This window comes from Anolis sagrei, chromosome 2 (assembly GCF_037176765.1).
Source record: "Anolis sagrei isolate rAnoSag1 chromosome 2, rAnoSag1.mat, whole genome shotgun sequence".
NCBI classification, from domain to species: domain Eukaryota; kingdom Metazoa; phylum Chordata; class Lepidosauria; order Squamata; family Dactyloidae; genus Anolis; species Anolis sagrei.
Window position 1 is genome coordinate 18577253 of NC_090022.1, and position 14907 is coordinate 18592159.

General features: G+C 41.1%; 1 protein-coding gene across 4 annotated transcripts in view; it reads right to left on the reverse strand.

Moving 5' to 3' along the window:
- Window positions 1-14907, reverse strand: part of PPT2 (palmitoyl-protein thioesterase 2) — a 58837-nt gene that overhangs the window by 13508 nt on the left and 30422 nt on the right. For all 4 annotated transcript variants that reach the window (XR_010909389.1, XM_067465457.1, XM_060759526.2 and 1 more), the window contains exons 2-5: window positions 11019-11191; window positions 3739-3892; window positions 2338-2433; window positions 968-1075 (exon numbers count right to left, since the gene is read on the reverse strand). Coding sequence is in view for 3 of the 4 variants with exons in the window: in XM_060759525.2 (XP_060615508.2) it covers window positions 968-1075; window positions 2338-2433; window positions 3739-3892; window positions 11019-11191 (531 nt within the window). In the remaining variant the exon portion in view is untranslated. The remainder of the gene's footprint in view (window positions 1-967; window positions 1076-2337; window positions 2434-3738; window positions 3893-11018; window positions 11192-14907) is intronic.

The window sequence follows — 14907 nt, forward strand, 5'->3', positions numbered from 1 at the left end:
TCCTTCTAGCATTCCATAATTATCTGCTTCTGTTTTAAAGGATCTTCATTTTGAATATTTTTTGGGGCAGATGATGCCACAAAAACATACAAAGTATATCAGGTCATACTTTATTCAGGACTGCAGGGAACATGTAGGTGATAGTCCTCTGAACAATCAAATGTGCACCATAAAATGCTGAAGAACTATTATGAGTGTTGTGGCTAAGCTAGTTTCTGATGATGACGATGACGATGACGATGATGGGATTCAGATTCCCGTTGGGTTTCAGCTTCCTGGCTCTTTGTCTATGCCTCAAATATCTGAGCCTGCTTCCGAGGCTCTCACAGACAGTGCAGTGTCAACACAGCTGTTTTCACCAGAAAGGAATTTTAACGAAGGGAATAGCGAGCAGGTGCCTTCCCACTATGATACTGAAAGTGTAGGTAAGGATTTGATCCGAGAAGCTCGCCTTGATCTCCGGGTCAGGCGGAGTTCGCGTCTGGCAAGCAGACGGGAGGCTAGCTCAGTAAAAGGTCATCGCAATGCTTTTATGATGCTGAGAGCCTAATGTTTTGATGTTAGAAAGGTATTTAGGCCTCCTGGAAACTCTGTGAAAGCTTCAGTTCAATGTAGCTTATTAGCCTGAAAGCTTCATGGAATAACCTTAGCCTGGAAAGCAGTACGCTTGGGATTTCTTCCATTGTGATTCTTGGGGCAAATGTTTCATTGCTTGTACCTGGGACTCTGGTTTGAACTTTGCCAATAGGATTATGTCTCCTGCTTTTACCTAAAGATCTTTGGAACTGTATTCTGCATTTAACCTTAATCTCTGGGACTTTGCAATGCTTATTCTTTATTTTGACTTGGATTTTTCCCTCAATAAACTGTAAAACTACAGCTCTTGTGTGGTGGTGTTTGGAAGCAAAGTGAAGCCTACTCTGAGTTGCAACAATGGATGCCTTAGTATAACTAGAGATAGTCTTACCATTCCAGTAGTTACAGATGGAGAAATCCTGGCCCACATGTGTATAGCACACACGGTACAAATTGGACTTCATGTGCTGAGGAAAAAGCCATTTCAAGTACTTGGTGTCTGGATCAGAAAAGAGAGAGAAAGAAGAAACACAAAGTCAGAGTCAGCTCTAAAATTAGGCAGAACAACTCATATATCTAAGGTGCTCAATATAATGCTTCCAATCTACCCACTGTCTGAGTCCATCTGAGAGCTATGAGGACCAACAAGCTGAAACTAAACCCAGACAAGACAGAGATACACCTGGTCAGTCGTAAGGAGGATCAGGGTGTGGGATTTCAACCTGTGTTGGATGGGATCGCACTTCCTCTGAAGACACAGGTCCACAGTCTGGGGGTGATCCTGGACTCATCACTGACCCTGGAACCCCAGCTCTCAGCCTTGGCCAAGAGCGCCCTGGTATGAGAGAATTAGCTATCTCCAGAGATGTAAACTCACTACCTCTGAGGATGCTTGCCATAGATGCAGGCGAAACATCAGGAGAGAATGCCTCTAGACCATGGCCATATAGCCCGAAAAAACCTACAACCCAGTGATTCCGGCCATGAAAGCCTTCGACAATGATTTTGTAAATGTTTATTGTTTCCAAATGCCGGCTGAGATCTTTTGGCATGGCACCCAGTGTGCCAATGACCACTGGGACCACCTGTACTTGTTTATGCCAGAGGCTTTGCAGTTCAATTTTGCTTCTCATCAATAATAATAATAATAATCATCATCATCATCATCATCAGTTGTTGTTGTTGTTGTTACATTCCCGTCCCAATGTACTATAGAGTTGCACTGGTATAATCTCTAGGAATTCGCTACTCCAACACAACTCTAAGTTAACTTCCAAACATTAATATGCCGGCTGTAGTGTGTAGGTGTATCACTCAAACACAATGAATCTATGTGAAATAAACCATAAATCATATATTTTTAAAAATATATGATTTTTGTGAGATGTATTGTGTCTCCAAACATTTCATCATTACAATTTATATATGTGTCCATATGTCTTGTAAAGAGTTGATTTGCAGAATGATGCATGTCAAAGTGTGCCACCAACATGAAATGTTTGGAGAGCTCTGCTTTAGACAGACCATTTTTCCTCAGATGCAGAAAAGGAAAACCATGATTTTAAAAAATTATTTTCTGTCCTGAGGGCATCAGAAGCCCTGTTCTGGGGCCCTGGCAGAACATCCTTTGCCCATTCCTTCCACCACAAAATGTAGTTAAGCTAATGCCTGGAAACTCTGCTCATGAGTGAGACCTTATTGAGTGGTGTTGTTGAGCATTTTCCCCAAATTCCACCATTACAGTCTTAGCTCATTTCGTACCTCCATATTGTCCCATTTGTGGGGACGAGAGAGAGATGAACGTGTCCACATTGTGATCAGGCATCGTGGAGAGGAGGGCACGACAGATGAGTCCGCCTGCAAGAAAGAGGAAAATGGAGTCACACTTATAGAACAAGGGGGAAAGGCTGAACAAATTCTAGTCCTGTACAAATTTCACCCCAATCCATCAAGTGGAAGTGCTTTTTCTTGCATGGCAGGGGGTTGGACTAGATGGCCCATGTGGTCTCTTCCAACTCTATTATTATATGATTCTAACGCTTCCCCCTCAGATATGGGTGTCATACTATATTTGGGGGGAAAATACAAGGGTTGATTGAAAAGTAATGCCTCCTCCACCTTCGTTACTCGGGTTTGAATTGGAATATTTTAATAAATCAAACGCAGAAATAATCCTTAGAATGTGCTCTTTAACTACCACTATTCACTTTTCCACATAATCACCAGACAATTGGATATATTTCTGCCAACGATGAATATGTTTTCTGAAGCTGTCACGGAAGAAGTCCGCAACCCATCGTGCACAGATCTTCCGATAGCCAAGTAAAGCAATAATGTGACCCACATGTTCTTGTGAAATGCCGATTATGCTTGAAATTTCTCTCTGAGTGATACGATGATTGTCCTGAATCAATCTGTTGACCTTTTGCTTGTAAAACTCGGTGGTTGCTGTCACAGGACATCCATTCTTTGTTGCTCATGCAAGTCAGATGTTCCCACCTCAACATCTTTAAACTTACTCGCCCAACAATGCACAGTACACACATCAACACAATCACCATAAACAGCTTGCATACTCTGATATGCTGTCAAGAATTCAATGACTGCATGTTACTTAAGTTGCAACTGTCTGCGCAGGGTTCCATACTTTGCACTTTAACAACACAACCGCTCAATGATAAGGCTTCCCGCCAAAATGGAACTGTAGAGGAGAGTCTACTGAACAAGCCAGTACCTGCCGCATAGCAGTACTGCCCTCTTTTGAGGAGTTAACGGAGGTAGAGGCATTACTTTTCATTCAACCCTCATAGTTAAAATGTTCCCATTCCCTTATTAAGATCATGGGTGATTTTGTCACATCCCCCTGGAAGGAGGACAGACGTGACTTTTAGGTCCAGGATGGATGAGACTTTTTCCAAGACAAGAAGTGATGGGAAGACCAAGGACAGGGAAAGAGGCCTATCAGGTCTCCTGAGTATTTCAACAACACCAGGGAGCTAGTTCTTGCCCTCACTTAAGTCACTTAAATCAAGCTAAAAATACAGCGAGCCCCAGTTGCCATTGTAGCCAGGTAAGCCCACTTTATCTGTCAAAGAACAATGGATGGGACCGATCCGATCCCAGGAAAACAAGCCTTCTCCTCTCCATTAAAAGCCCATATACCTTGTGAATAGCAGATGAGGTGGACGCCGTCAGCAGCATTCTGCATTATAGGGTAAATAGCTTGCCTGAAGCCCTCCACTTGTATCCAGAGAGGTTTCAGGCTCTCAGTGCGGTCAAACAAATCGACAACCGTTACGTTGGTTCCCGGATGCGTCTGCAGGGACGAGAATTGAATCAGAGGAACAAACAAAAAGTTTCAAACCTTCAGAAAGAGCTTGTAGTAATTCCCCAAATATCTGAATAGCAATAGCTAAATAAACGTTATCACTCTGGAAACAAAAGCAGATCGTAAACCCATTTCTGCATCCCAGTACCACATATTAATGTACAACAGGGTCATTAGAGCATATGCACACAGAATCCTGCGTATTTTTGTCATGGATAAATATGATGCAATGGAATTGTATGAAAGGTGTATGAATGAGCACTAATAATTTTGGAGAAATGATTCTTATCAGAGACAATAGTTCTTTAAGTTATGGAAATGTCTACACATTTCTTTACATTAAGAAGGAAGTCTCTAGGTCCAGGGAAGTCATGCTACCCCTCTATCTGCCTTGATCTGACCACCACTGGAATCACACTGTATCCAATGCTGGGGACTGCAATTGAAGGGAGATGTTGATAAGATGGAATGTGTCTAGTGGGTCTGGAGAACAAGCCCTATGAGAAGCGGCTGAAAGAGCTGGGCAGAAGAAAAGGCTGAGAGGAGACATGATGAAGTCCATGTATGTGAGGGGAAGTCATAGGGAGGAGGGAAGAGGCTTCTTTTCTGCTGCCCTGGAAACTAGGACGCAGAACAATGGCTTTAAACTACAGGAAAGGAGATTATACCCGAACATTAGAAAGAACTTCCTGACAGTGAGAGCTGTTCAGCATTGGAACTCTCTGCTCTGGAATGCAGTGGAAGTTCCTTCTTTGGAGGCTTTTAAGCAGAGGCTGTGAGGGGTGCTTTGATTTGCCTTTCCTGCTTCTTGGCAGGGGGGTGGACTGGATGGCCCATGAGGCCTCTTCCAACTCTATGATTTTATGATTCTACAAGGCTACTTGTATTTACCAACACCAATTACGAAGAGACAACATCTGACATGAAACTGAGATGAAGCCAGGATGTTTCAGGCTAGAAAAACATCTTTCATTCATTTGCAACGTTGGAATAACATCAGCCGAATATTCCAATAAAAGACTCAATCTAATAATTCTCAAGTGTGACAGACAGTGGTGCTGTTCACCCATCATGCTCTGCTCCTTGAGAAGGGGAGAGATGGTGTATTTGGGGGTGTCAGATCTGCTATGGGAAAGCAGGATTCTGGTCACTTGCCTCCTTTTCTCAAGGGAAGAGATAGGAGTGTGTTTTGGAGTCATGATACGTTTGGGAGTCAGTTTCTGCTGTAGAGATCTAATCCTTGGCATTGTTCTTAGGGAAAGAGGATGCAATTAGTATTTTAGAAGTTTTGGAAGTATTGGAAAAGTAGCAGATTTGCAAGGAAGCAATCTGGCCTAAGAGATGATGGGAGGAGAAATATTGATGCACAGAATCACAGAGTTGGAAGAGACCTTGTGGGCCATCCGGTCCAACCCCCTGCAGGAAAATCGCATTCAAAGCATCCCCAAGAGATGGCCATCTAGACTCTGTATAAACACCTCCAAAGAAGAAGCTTCCACCACCCTCTGGAGCAGAGAGTTCCACTGCTGAACAGCTCTCACAGTCAGGAAGTTCTTCCTCATGTTCAAGTGGATTCTCCTTTCCTGTAGTTTGAAGCCATTGTTCGGCCTCCTAGTCTCCATGGCAGCAGAAAACAAGCTTGCTCCCTCCTCCCTATGACTTTCCCTCATATATTGATACATGGCCCTCATCACGTCTCCTCTCAGCCTCCTCTTCTGCATGCTAAACATTCCCAGCTCTTTAAGCTGCTTCTCATAGGGCTTGTTCTCCTGATCCTTGATCGTTTGAGTCGCCCCCCTCTGGACACATTCCAGCTTGTCAACATCTCCCTTCAACTGCAGTGCCCAGAATTGGACATAGTATGCCATGAGGATGACTGAATGTATAAGGGGAAAGTGAGTGCTGAGTCAAAATGGAATTCCCCTTTACTTGATTGTGAGTCAATGTACCTTAAGGTTGTTTGTAAATTCAATATAGTTACACAGAATCTGTATGTCTGTATGTTCAATGTCATGATTTGTATAAAAGTTCTGGTACCTTTTCTCTTACGGGAAAATTGCAATAAAAAGAACCTATGCTTTAAAGTTATTTGAAAGTTATTAATACCATTTTCATGCTTAGCAGGGGGTGTTTGGTATGTTTATTCATTACATGTTCCTTCAAAGTTTAAAGCAGCAAAAACCACTGTTTTGCCTTTTCTACATTATTCTCACAACAGACCAGTAAAGCTGGCCAGACTGCGACAGAATAACTATGCCAAATATCACTACTCTGTGGCTCAGTGGGGATTTGAACCTGGATTTCCCATGTCCAGAAAAGATCCTAACCAAAACCTTAAACTGACTCTTTCAGTCTTTTGCCTTAAAATTATATTTCTACAAAGGAAATACTTGAAGAATAAGTATGCAGGAATGTCTAAGAGCCCCACATGCCTTCTCTTTCTCAATCCAGAAAGACAGACTTTCCAGTCAAACCCACTCCATGCAGCATTATTCTGTTTGAAATTCACACCAGCTGATTGCTGATGCTCTCTATCACACCCTTGCTGCATTTGCACTTTACTAGCATCATTTGCATACTTTTTCATCTTCATCAACAGCATTTATTTTGCATTAATGGTCTTTCACCTGCATTAATGGCATCATTATCACACTCAAAGACAATTGAAAAACTTTCCCTCAGAGTGTAATGGAGCCTCCTTCTCTGGAAGTTTTTAAACAGAGGTTGGATGGCCATCTATCTGGAGGGTTTGGCTTGTATGTTCCTGCCTGGCAAAATGGGGTTGGACTAGATGGCCCTTGGGGTCTTTTCCAACTTTAGGATTCTATGATACTACGACTTCCCACTTGCTCCACTTGGGATTTAAAATGGCATACGAATTCCTAAAACAAAGGTTGTGAGATATTGCCCTGGGAGAGATCAGCGCTTGCTCCAACTCATCATGCTCCCCCAGATCTTTAAATTTACCTTATAGGGAGCGTTTCAAGACATGTGAATATCTAAAAAAAACCTTACAGTGATTAAATATTGTAGATCTTTTACAAAGGCAAGATCGTCTGGGGAGGCCCTGCTCTCGGTCCTGCCTTCATCACAAGTACAGTTGACGGGGACGAAAGACAGGGCCTTCTCAGCAGTGGTCCCTTGGCTATAGAACACCCTCCCCAAGGAGATTAGATTGGCTTCTTCACTCCTAAAATTTCAGTAAAAACTCAAGACATGGCTATTTGAGCAAGCATTTGCAAATATTGAGTAATTGACATAGGAAAACGAAACAACTATACGATGAAATTGGACAATGTTTTTATTGAGGATTTACTGACTTATGTTTTTTATTGCTGTTGTTATTATTTTATTGAAGTTAATGTTTCAAATTGTATTTGTATTTTGTGGCATTGAATTTCACCTTGTAAACCGTCTCGAGTCATCGCAAGGCTGTGAGGGGCGGTATACAAATAAAGTAAATAAATATTATTTATTTATTTATTTATTATTTACGACATTTATATGCCACCCGAAGGGGACTTTGAGAAGCTTACAAGATATATATATATACATGCAATACATTATATTATTAGCATAGTACAATATCAGTATTATATATTACTATATTGAACTATACCATTATATTGTAATATTACTAGTAATATTACATGTAATATAAAATATATCATTATAATATTGTATTAATAGTAGTATTGTTATATTGTATTACATTATAATATTATAAATATTATATGTATATACAATATATTATATTATATTATTAGTGTGGAGCCCCCAGTGGTGCAGTGGGTTAAACCCCTGTGCTGGCAGGACTGAAGACCGACAGGTTGCAGGTCCAAATCTGGGGAGAGGCGGATGAGCTCCCTCTATCAGCTCCAGCTCCTCATGCGGGGACATGAGAGAAGCCTCCCACAAGGATGATAAAAACATCAAATCATCCGGGCGTCCCCTGGGCAACATCCTTGCAGACGGCCAGTTCTCTCACACCAGAAGCGACTTGTAGTTTCTCAAGTCGCTCCTGACACGACAAAAAATATATTATTAGTGAAGCACAGGAGACAAGACTAAACTCATTTCTATCAGAGCTGCGAAGAGGCAGGCTGTCTGGAATCCCGTACTCCCAAAGACTACGCCCCTGTGAAGGAAATGAAGTAGAAACAATAGAGGACATTCTATTGCAGTGCTGCTACTATTTAGTACATTGTAGCCAGCTTTTATATCAAATTTTGTCACACATGACCAACCATCCACCACAGGGGATTATTAGATATCTCTTATAGGACAAGAGCCACTCTCATAGTGGCAAAATTTTATTGCAACAGCAACAAGACTGAGAAAGAAACTAACCTCTGATAGTGGTATTACCTGAAATCATGTACATGTTTCTTGTATAATGAACTTCTCCCAAAATGGGAGAATTTATAAATGTCTGTTCTTTTGCACTGATGGGTCTACGGACTGTAATAAATTGTTGTTGCTGATAGTATGACTCCGTTACTCACTTCATGATTGGTTTAATTTTTTTATTGTAGCTGTAATAGTGCAATGATGATACAAGTGTAGGATGTGCTATACCATTGTGAGAAATAATGAGTAAACAATGATATATAAATCAGAATAGGGGATTAAGTGGGGTCTGAACATACTAGAAAAGTTCCATTTTTAAAAAATGGAAATAGGTTTCTAGGAACACATGTTGTCCATCCCGGGACTACAGCATTAAACTAGGGCTGGAGACATAACTCCAGCAATGAAACTCACTGGGTACCTTTTGCCTTCAGAGTGAACTATTTCAACACATGATTGTTGCAAAGGGAACATGAGGGTTAGGACCACATGTAGTGCCCAGGAAGAGATCAAATAATAAACAAAACCAATTTCCAAATAATAGTAACGGTAGACTTGAGAGTATTGGGGTATGGGCTGGAACCCCCTCTTTATTCTATACCTTCCTTTCCATCTCTGAAATTTCAGAGTTCTTTCCTTTGTGAGAATATAAACTCTTATTTTGCTGTCTTTAGTAGCTGTGTAACCTAAAGGCCCCATACAGAAGTGCAAGGAACATTCAGTGCCCTATAATCTGGACTTTGTTCTTTAGCTTCCTTCCTTACCCAGAATTTGTTCCCAAACTTCATCAAAGTCCCCTTTGAGAACCAAAGCTTTCTTTCATCCCATCCAAAGATGCCTCTAAATAGCAACCCAAACCAATTATTCCATTTCCTTTGCTGCATTATTCTTCAGGTTGCACTGTTTTTCAATGTCTCTTTCAGGGTTTATTTCTGGCTTGCATAATGCAGTGCCATAACACAGGGCGCTCCCTTACAACAAGTGGGACTACTAGTCCATCCGGCCTGCTGGCAAGTAATGTGAAACTCATGGATAACACAACCCCTCTCCAACCAGCTGAACTACAGTCACAGATGGAAATAGTGTTCCCACACAATGCATGCAGCCTCTTGAAGGATCCGGAATAGATGTTAGGTTTCTCTAGAACTCCAATAGTAAAGGTAAAGGTTTTCCCTTGACATTATGTTCAGTCGTGTCTAACTCTGGGGGTTGGTGCTCATCTCCATTTCTAAGCTGAAGAGCCGCCGTTGTCCGTCGATGCCTCCAAGGTCATGTGGCTGGCATGTGTGCATGAAGCATGTAGTCATGCTCTGTTACCTTCCCACTGGAGAGGTACCTATTGATCTATTCACATTTGCATGTTTTCGAACTGCTAGGTTGGCAGAAGATGGGGTTGACAGTGAAAGCTCACACTGCTTCCCGGATTCGAACCTGCAACCTTTCAGCCAAGAACTCCAATACCATGCCCACCCCCCAAAAATGTACAAGCTGCCTTTTTGGGTGAACCTTTCCCCTATGGACCTTCTTTGCCTAAACTACTGAAACACTGCTCCACATTCCTTTCCAACAAAGGTTACAGAAAAGGAAATTCAACCTATTCTATGGCTCCTTCGACACTGCTAAACAAAATCCATATTATCTGCTTTGAACTGGATTATATGGCAGTGTAGATTCATATAATCCAGTTCAAAGAAGATAATGTGGATTTTATATGGCAGTGTAGAAGGGGCCTATGTTGGCCCTCAACTGCATGGAAAGACGTCCTAAGAGCATGATCATACCACTCTGTTATACCATCATAGTGATGCATTAGTATCACTTTTGCCTTAGCCTTATTGCACAATGTTGTCTCTCTCTCTAGGCATTGGTGCATTGGAGAGTATATATACTCTCCCCCATGGTGGAAATAATTCTCTTGTTTTTGTATATTCGTTCAGTGGCTTACGACTCTTCGTGACCTCATGGACCAGTCCACACCAGAGCTCCCTGTCGGCCATCACCATCCCCACCATCCATCTTGCCCTTGGTCGGCCTCTCTTCCTTTTTCCTTCCATTTTCCCCAGCACAACTGTCTTCTCTAAGCTTTCCTATCTTCTCATGATGTGGCCAAAGTACTTCATCTTTGCCTCTAATATCTTTCCCTCCAATGAGCAGTCGGGTTTTATTTCCTGAAGTATGGACTGGGTGGATCTTCTCACAGTCCAAGGCACTCTCAGATATTAATAATTCTATTAATAACCCCCTTTTCTTGAACAATTCAGTAACCATTTTGGGAGAGGATGTCTCATAGTTCTTCTTTCCATAAACAATACATTAGTATTGTCAAATGCTTTCATGGCTGGAATCACTGAAGTGTTGGGTGGTTTCTGGGCTGTATGGCCATGTTCTAGCAGCATTTTCTCCTGACATTTTGCCTGCATCTGTGGCTGGCATCTTCTAAGGATACTGTGTTGTGTTACCCATGACTTACACACTGATGGCTAGCAATTTTTAAAAATTGCAGTTATATTATCGTAACATTGTAACACATCTCTCTAGTTTTGACTTTGTAGCATTGCAACAGTTATAGTTTGTTAAAATCCTATATTCTATTGTTCTAATAAACACATACATCCTCTAGGCTAAATTTAGGAACAGGCCTATTGACTCAACAAGATTTGCATAACATTTGCTTTACCAAGTTTCCACTCTAATTGAGAAGAACAATTAGATTTACATTTGTACCTTTTCCACACTACCTCCCATGCCTGGCTCCCAGACTCACCTCATTGATGAACTGGAGCAAAAGCCGAAAATCCGAAGGGCTGTCGAACAAGCCATGGACAACAATGACGGGTTTGTAAGATGCTGTGTGAGTGAGCAAAAGGGAAGTGGCCAGGAGAAAAACTGGAGCGAGGACCCCGATGTAGCTTCGTCCCTGCCGCATGATCCTACCACCTGGAAAAGGCACCAAAAGATGCATATGAGCTCAGCGTGCATTTTCCTCTTCTGCTACTTTCTGTGGCTCACCCGTGTTTCGATCTTGGTTAACCAGCTCAACCCACACCCTTTTTTTGCACTAGCAACTATGGTTGATCAACCAATTAATTCCAATAATACCACAAAGCAAAATTATCTATCACAATTTTTTACAATAAACACTTCAAATCCTTCAAATTAAACATATTTTTGCCACATATTTCTTATTTACATAAATTATAACTCTTTTTTTATTCATCAAAGCTGCAAAATGGGGGACCAAATTAAAAATTAATACGCAGTCTTTCACCTCTTCTTCTTATATGTGTTTCCTGCAAACATATCCAATCATATTTTGTTTTTTAACATAACAGAATGCATGTTTGTGTTTTCTAAGGTGATTAATCCCTTTGAGATTCCAAGAAAAATATTGTAATCGTTGGGTCCCCCCTAAAACTAATTAAATTCCTAAATTATATACCTTTCTAAGTCTTTTCCCTCTCTATTATGAACCATCTAGGACTTTAAGAGGTCCTGCTCTCGATCCCACCCTCATCACAAGTACATTAGGCGGGGACGAGAGACAGGGCCTTCTCTGTGGTGGCCCCTCAGCTATGAAACTCCCTCCCTAAGAAGATTAAATTGGCTCCCTCACTCTTAACATTTCGGAGACAAGTTAAGACATGGTTCTATGAACAAGCTTTTACAAATGCAGAGTAACTGACATAGGAAATGGAATCACTTGACAATGGAACTTGGACAACGTTATTTAACTAGGAGATGCTGATGATAATGATGTTGGTTTTTATTGTTTTTACTGCTTCTATTGTGGTTTTATACTGCTTTAATGTTTAATTTGTATTTTGTTGTTATGTGTACTGACTTGTTGTAAACCGCCTTGAGTCGCCAATAAGGCTGAGAAAGACGGTATACAAGTAAACAAATAAATATTAAAAATATAAATTAAAATTTACCACTGACTCTAGCCAAAAGGCCACTATATGAAGGGGAATGCTTTTTTCTCACTCTCATGTAATATATATGGCTTTAATTTCTATTGTAAAATCGATCAAATATATGATTTAGGCTTCAAATCCCAGTCGTCCTTCTCTGGACACATTCCAGCTTGTCAACATCTCCCCTAAATTGCGGTGCTCAGAATTGGACACAATATTCCAGGTTGTTCCCAGGAATTGTGGGAGTTGAAGTTCAAAACACCTGGAGGGCCGAAGTTATATCCACTTGATTGTATTTCATTGTTTTTCTAGCAGAACACTTGGAATCATTTTGAGGAAGAATAGTATAGAAATGTCTTAAATCAACATGTCCTCTATTCACAGAGAAATCACTTCTCCGTCTTCTCAGAACTCAGCAAAGTTCCCCGTGAGATGCCTGAATCAGAATCTTCAAATAGAAACCAAAAAAGGGGAAAAGGCGTTCCGTTTGTTTCATTCAGACTTATTTAAAATTGAAGTTCTACCGGTATCACCGTTACAAATAAACCTTCTGTCAGTCTCACTGATATTCATTCACTCCACTTTAAAACCACCCACTAATAAGAGTTCCTTGGACGTAGCTATGGATTTCATGGACAACCCTGGTCTCCAGAGTTGTAGTCCAAAGCTTAAACCGGGGTCCTCAAACTTTTAAAACAGAGGGCCAGGTCACATTCCCTAAAACTGTTGGAGGGCTGGATTATAATTTGAAAAAAAAAAACACATTGAGGATGCTTGCCATAGATGCAGGCAAAAAATATTCCTGTTGAAACAGGGATGCTGACCTCTAGACCATGGCCATATAGCCTGAAAAAACCTACAACAACCCACATGGACACTGCATATATCTTATTTGTAGTGCAAAAAACACTTAAAACAATACAATAATTAAAATGAAGAACTATTTTAACAAATATAAACTTAATAGTATTTCAAAGGGAAGTGTGGGTCTGCTTTTGGCTGATGAGATAAGATTGTTGTTGTTGTTGTTGTTGTTGTTGTTGTGTGCTTTCAAGTCATTTCAGACTTAGGCTGACCCTGAGCGTGGGCCAGGTAAATGACCTTGGAGGGCCATATCCGGCCCCCAGGCCTCAGTTTGAAGACCCCTAGCTTAAACTATTACATCATGCTGTCTCTGCTGCAAGTATTTGTTGTTGTTCATTCGTTCAGTCGTCTCCGACTCTTCGTGACCTCATGGACCAGCCCATGCCAGAGCTCCCTGTCGACCGTCACCACCCCCAGCTCCTTCAAGGTCAGTCCAGTCACTTCAAGGATGCCATCCATCCATCTTGCCCTTGGTCGGCCCCTCTTCCTTTTTCCTTCTACTTTCTCCAGCATAATTGTCTTCTCTAGGCTTTCCTGTCTCCTCATGATGTGGCCAAGTATAGCATATTCCAAAACAAAAGATAATGCAAGACAGGCTTCTAAAGGTACTACATAACTGTAGTACTTATTATACATCACATTAAATATGTCATCAATAATATATTAATATGAATATTCCTTCTGCTATTAATAACTGACAGCAACTTGAATCCTTGGGTTGGGTTTTTCCCCCCTTTCCTTGCTGCTGCAAAACATTTTGCCCTAGGCAGAAATATTCCTGTTGAAACAGGGATGCTGACCCTTGGAAAGAGACTAAATTGTTCAAGATAATCCAGGCTCCAATAAATACAGAGCTGAGATTTAAAGTATGACAACCATCCTCTTTTGTGTCCAGTATGCTGAGTTGGAAACAATTCCACAACAACCCTATCAACAAGAAGAGTGTCTTAGCATACCAACATGAGAAAACAATTGCACTTGGTTAGCCATGTGAAACTCCCTAAGAGTCGAACCCCTCTCTTACCTTGCAAGACAGTCAGTATCAAAAACAGGAGAGATTTTTAACACACATTCCATCCGCCTTCACACGCAAACCTCTAAATACAGTGTGACTCTTATTTGGAATGCAAAAATCGGAGCAAACCAATCATTCAGCATTTTTGTCACAATCAACTCCACCCTGGTAGATACCCAGCTGGCTCTGCATTTCCAAGCATGCCAGCATGAGTCTACAATCTCAGCCATTCAGTATTAAATGAGGATGGCCATGCAAACCCTGCAAATTACTCCACTGTCTCCCCAATAATTATTTTTCCCATAAAGGAGGAAAGAACTGCTCTCCCGGAAACCTCTCTTAAGCAAGAGTGCTGAACTCATTTTCATCAGCCTTATGGTGGTTTTCAAAGGGCTGTTGCAGCCATGGATGGAGAATTCATAGGGTTTTGCCCAATTTGGATCCCTAGATGAACAACAGCTGCCATTTGGTTCCAAGAGCCACAGTATCTGCAGCTTTAAGGCCACAGTATCTGCAGAGTGCTGGATCACCTGTCTCTGAAATGGTTTCGCCATGCATCATGGGTTACACCTAATTCGCTGATGCACATTTCTGGCTCTATTTTGGAGTACCTCCCGATTTTGCTTATCTCAGTTAAAATTGCTAATTTGCATTGCTACATGTGTTCATGCCATGCACCTTTTAAACATCACCTTTCCCACTCACCTTAATCTAAATTAAGTGGTCAGTATAGATGTGTCCTTACTCCCAACAAAAGAATTACAGTACAACAGTCTTCAACTGTAATATGTACTTCCCCCATACAAATATCTCTGTCTTAAAATCTAATCGATATCTAAACAAAGCTTTTTTTTCCTATT